The sequence below is a fragment of the Aptenodytes forsteri genome, unplaced genomic scaffold, assembly GCF_000699145.1.
Source record: "Aptenodytes forsteri isolate BGI_AS27 unplaced genomic scaffold, ASM69914v1 Scaffold92, whole genome shotgun sequence".
Classification (NCBI taxonomy): domain Eukaryota; kingdom Metazoa; phylum Chordata; class Aves; order Sphenisciformes; family Spheniscidae; genus Aptenodytes; species Aptenodytes forsteri.
This window is the reverse complement of record NW_008794581.1, coordinates 7,073,767-7,078,637: the sequence shown is the minus strand read 5'-3', so window position 1 is coordinate 7,078,637 and position 4,871 is coordinate 7,073,767. Positions and strand designations below refer to the sequence as shown.

Genomic DNA, 4,871 nt, shown 5'->3' with positions numbered 1-4,871 from the left:
TGTAAACAGACTCTTTGAACAAGAGAAATCCTTAATAGACAAGGAATTTAGTTTACACATTATACAAGTCTGCAGTCTGTAATGCCCAAGGCTGGGACATCTTCTGTGGCAATTGCTAAGGTGCTATTATTGCATTTGCCCATGCAATGTTTAAGTGCTCAGTATTTAGGAGCCCAGTGGCACTAAGGTTTACGCACAAAGGGGTTTCAAGATCTGTACCATGTACATTAAGGAATAGGACAGAGCTATCAGCCTTGGCCTTCACCAGGCCATGGGTAAAATAGTACTTTACTTTCAACCAAGATCTGACTTGCAGGAGCTTTCATACAGGTGTGGACCTGTGGTTTGCATAGCTACAACATCCCACTTCCCAGCTTGAACAAGCTGTGTCCAAGGGGATGGGAGAATAGCTCCCAAGCAGTCCAGTACTCCAGAGCTGCTGTTCTGTTCAGCCCTAGGATAGCCACACCAGCAGGGAAGCTTCTCACCACTGTGGCCCAGCGCAACTGTTTAAGAGCTGCCATGGTCTTGTTCTAAACAATTTAGAATGTGTTTTCTAAACATCCTGGGTTCAGTTCAGGAATTTATTTATTTGAGAAGCATGAGTTTGGGGTGTGGACAATCTAGGTTCCATTCATTAGACTATTAACACACGCAGAGATCCAGCTCAGAAATATTAAACTCACCAATGAACAGAGACACTGCCCCACAGTATGGTGAAATGACCAGCTCTGACACTTCATCTACAGAGAGCTTTTCAGACTTGAGCTTGATAAAATCTTTTGGCACATCTTTGCTTTCATCCATAGCTCACCAGGAAAGCTGAAACCAGACAGACTTGTTTTTGGCGTTACTAGCATTGGCCAACTGCTTTTTATGCAGTGCTGATGCCCCAAATTACACAGAAAACATGCACCGTCTACTTCCTCACCCCGAGAGACCCGTCTCCATGGCAAATTCACTTCTCGGCAGACTTGCTGAGAGAATATTAACTGCAAATATCAAGCAATGACCTGGTTTTTAATGCATGCAGGTTCCTTCCTGGTAGGAAAGTCTGGTCCGGTAGGACGAAACTGGAACTAGTCTGAGGCCCCAGTTTAACAGTACAATCAACCAGCATGGACCACTGTGCTAGTAAATCTGTGGTAAGATTGTCAGACCGTCCTCCCTATCTTATCCTGAAATCAAACACAGTTTAAAACAGAGATTTCTGATAAACACAGATTAGAGTTCTAATTCTAAGTTTAATATGCTCTCCAGGACATTCAGGACCTTATACTATCGGTCTGTTTCAGTGACACAGGAGACACTTCCAATTTCTCTGAGTAGAAACCAGTCATCTGTTCATCTAAGAATGAGGATGAAAAGAAGCTGCAGCAAATACATGGACTAGCACTAGAAAGCTTGCAATGAAATGAAGCTATTCTAAGGACACCTGTTCCTTTGACAGCAAAAAAAAAAAAAGGTTTTTTTTAAGCAGCACTCAATTCTTTTTCTGTATCATCTTTTCTGTTAAAAAGTGGCAGGAGGTTTTTCATTGTTATCTTATTTAGGCAAGCTGGGTATCTACTGGCAGCCAGAAACAACTACAAAAGAGTAACAAGAACTAAAACCCAAATTCAAAACAATGCCTGACCTCTCTGGCAATTTTTTTCCATTTACTGCATACGTGTTAATCATTTACTGGTGCACCAGCTTATAGTTTCTGGTCAGCCCAATGGTTCTTTCCAGCAGGAAACACAAGTTATGCTTTCTCAAAAGAGTACCGGGGTGGAGGGAGAGAATTGCAATCACATCTGTGGACCTAAACAAAAAGAGATTATTGGAACATTATACAGAATCCGTGAGATATGTTAGCACAGAATGACACTCCATAGGAAACTAAGCAAGGAGTGATACCTACCTTACAGAACCTGGCCAGATTCAGCCTCCACTAATTGGTGGGATGATGGCAACCTCGTCTCCGGGCTGCAGGACCAGGAGCTGATCTCCAAGAAGCACGTACTCCTGCTGAACAGCAAAAACCACTTGATCCCGGATGACAGCAAGCCTGAGGGGGATTGGCAGGAGCACAAATAGGTTTCTAAATAGAGTGTTTGCATTTAACCATGAGATTTCATTAAACTGGTGCACAGTCTAGGGCAGCTGAGGTAAATACCACTGAGGCTTACGCAACTCTGCTTCCAATACACTTTCAAAAATATAACAAACACTCACCTCTTACTTTTGGATTTTCTTGTGGTGGCTAAGGAGAAACCAATTCAGTATAATTTTCAGAAGTCAGGAATTGGATTTGTCATAGGCCTACATCAGAACAAACCAATGTATACCAGACCCACTTCAGCAGCTTCTAACAAAGTAGGTAATTCAAGAGGTAGCAACCATCCAATTTGGGATTAGAAGGAAATGTTTCCCTAATTCAGTCTGGCTGGACTGGAGCAATTTTCTTATATGGCAAGAAGCATTGTGGGATGCTGTTCGCGAGGTCTCATGAAGATTCAGTGGTCAGAGAGTTGCTCTTGTTGTGTAACCTCACAGTTTAAGAGGCTTTGGGTCTTTTGTACTTACAGGTCTGAAATCTGCTATCGATAAGGAGTGGCAACAAAACTAAGACGTCAGATATGGTGTGTTTTCTGTCAGATCTTCTATGTATTTTTTGATTTCACATCTGTGAGATGTTGCTGTGAGAGTCCACAGCTCTGGATACCATAAGGCAGGGAGTCACTTTCATGACTAAGTGCAATCACACAGTGAGTATGAAGGCAACACCAGTAAGACACCAGAAAAAGAGGGCCAACATTTTACTTTAGAAGGTGCAGGCATGATAACTTTATTGTTTGAGACTACAAAATCTGGCACAGACAGCAGAGAGGTGTATTGCCTAGAAACAAGTAGGCATGCCAAAAGGGTACAAGTAGAAATCATCTTATTTCCTACTAGCCAGATAGACAAAAGTAGGCAAGGCACAGGCTGAGTCAGTAGCACTGACTCAGAGGGCAGACTGAAGGGAGGGACTGTATGAAAGTAAAGCAAGCCACTAAGGAACAGAGCACAACTGTGGAACTGAAGCGCTCATTAGAAGGATGGGCTCTAATTAGTGTCACTTGCAAGTTAATTTATTGGGGAAAATGGGTGGAACAGAAGAGCATTGTCAAGTACGCTCAAGCTGCAGTTTGAATATCCATTAGCAATGTGAATAGAAGTCTGTGGTCAGTGCCCCACAATTATGTTGAGTTTTTCCAAAAAAGCTAGGAGCAGAAGCATTTTCCAAGAAGGCCGCTGTGAAGTAACTGCACATGCAAAATGTACTGCCCCAAATCATCATTCATAAAAGGACAAAGTTAACAAACTATGGCAAACTGACCAAAGGTGCTGCTGCTCCTTTTGACACCGAGTAATAGGCTGCAAAGTAAAATACACTCATTCCCTACTGCCTCCTCCCCCAAAACACCCTTAGTCTCAATTGTCTGTGAGGAAAAGGCCCCTGGTCTAACATTTGGTTAGAGCTTCTAATTTGGAAACAGATGCTATTGCTAAATAGTTAATTTTTTTCATAGCCTTTGAGAGTAGATCTAATGAAGAAGGGTGGTGCCTAAAGGAAGACTTTGGCACCTAAGACCAAAGTTATGGAAATTCCAGTGCATTCAGCACTAAATCCCGAGGACCTCAACCTCTGTTAGACCTTTTCTTTTTTTTAACTCCCCCTTCCAAAACAGTGTTGCACCTTTGTCTATCAGACTCATTCTTGACAGGACTGAGCACCTTCCCTCAGCCTTAACCTGAGGGGGGATTTCTGCCGACACCCCCAAAAAGCACCAGTGCCGCAGGGGTCCTTACAGCGCACACCTAATGCTTTTTCAGGACCAGACTCCCTACGAAATGCAATCAACAGTGGTTTTTTTCTTTGCCAAAGCAGAGGAGGTTGAAAGTGACTGAGCCTATTTCCTATGTAAAGGTTGAGTGGCTGGAAGCCTGTGGCAGGGCTTCAGCTCCCTTCCTGACCTGCCTTCCAGTGTGTGCCATAAGCTCAGACGAATGGCTAACGGTACGGTTAAAGATACGTGATTGAAAACACCTGCACATTATCATTAATTTCTTATTTATTGTCCTGGCTGTGCTTGATCCCTCCTTGAGACATCTCACCTTCTCCACAAACTAATAACACAGCTCAGTTTTCGCATGCGGCGGAGTTACCATGCTGTGGCCCTCCTGGACAGCGGGCCACATGTCTTAAAGTGCCCCTCAGGCACAACTTTTGGGTACATTTATTGAACCTAGTCTTTCCTTGCGTATACGTAAAGCTACACCATCTCCAGCTGGCCAAAACACAAAACGCTTGCTGCAGGTTACAAGAACAAGGTAATGTCACTGTTTTCATGGTATCACAGTACTGATACATGTTCCAGCTCAACTCTAAACGCTGAATTTGTATTTACCAAAAAACTCCCAACCACGCTGAACTTTGTGCACCTCAGCAGTAACTTTCCCGAATACCTTGGGTGAACCTTGACGATCTCCTCCCAGAGCTGCAGGGAGGTGATCTGCCGTGGCACCGAGAGGGTCTCGCTGCGCAGCCCCGCCAGCTCCGCGCTCCTGGCGAAATACAGCACCGAGACCTGCTCGGGGAACAAACGCCGATCAGGGGAGCGGTGCCTACTGAAAAAAACCGCCACCGCACATTAACTTCTCCGAAAATACCAAAACGAACAACCGAAACCAAACCAGCCTGAGGAAAAGCTTTCCCCGGCTTTTTTTTTAATGCCGCTAAGATCTGTCGCGTTCCTCCAGCCCCGGCTGTCAAGAGGAGAGCAGGGAAAGGGGGGGAGGGGTAAGTCAGCGGGGATCCGTGCCCCGCTCCCGCCGTCCAGGCC

At 44.5% G+C, this 4,871-nt stretch overlaps 1 protein-coding gene across 2 annotated transcripts in view; it reads right to left on the bottom strand.

The window, feature by feature from the left end:
• Positions 1-1,729, bottom strand: part of MOCS2 (molybdenum cofactor synthesis 2) — a 6,751-nt gene extending 5,022 nt beyond the window's left edge. For both annotated transcript variants that reach the window (XM_009272531.2, XM_009272532.2), the window contains exons 1-2: positions 1,637-1,729; positions 687-822 (exon numbers count right to left, since the gene is read on the bottom strand). In XM_009272531.2, coding sequence (XP_009270806.1) covers positions 687-807 — 121 coding nt within the window. In that variant the 5' untranslated portion in view covers positions 808-822; positions 1,637-1,729. The remainder of the gene's footprint in view (positions 1-686; positions 823-1,636) is intronic.
• Between the last annotated feature and the right edge of the window lie 3,142 nt (positions 1,730-4,871).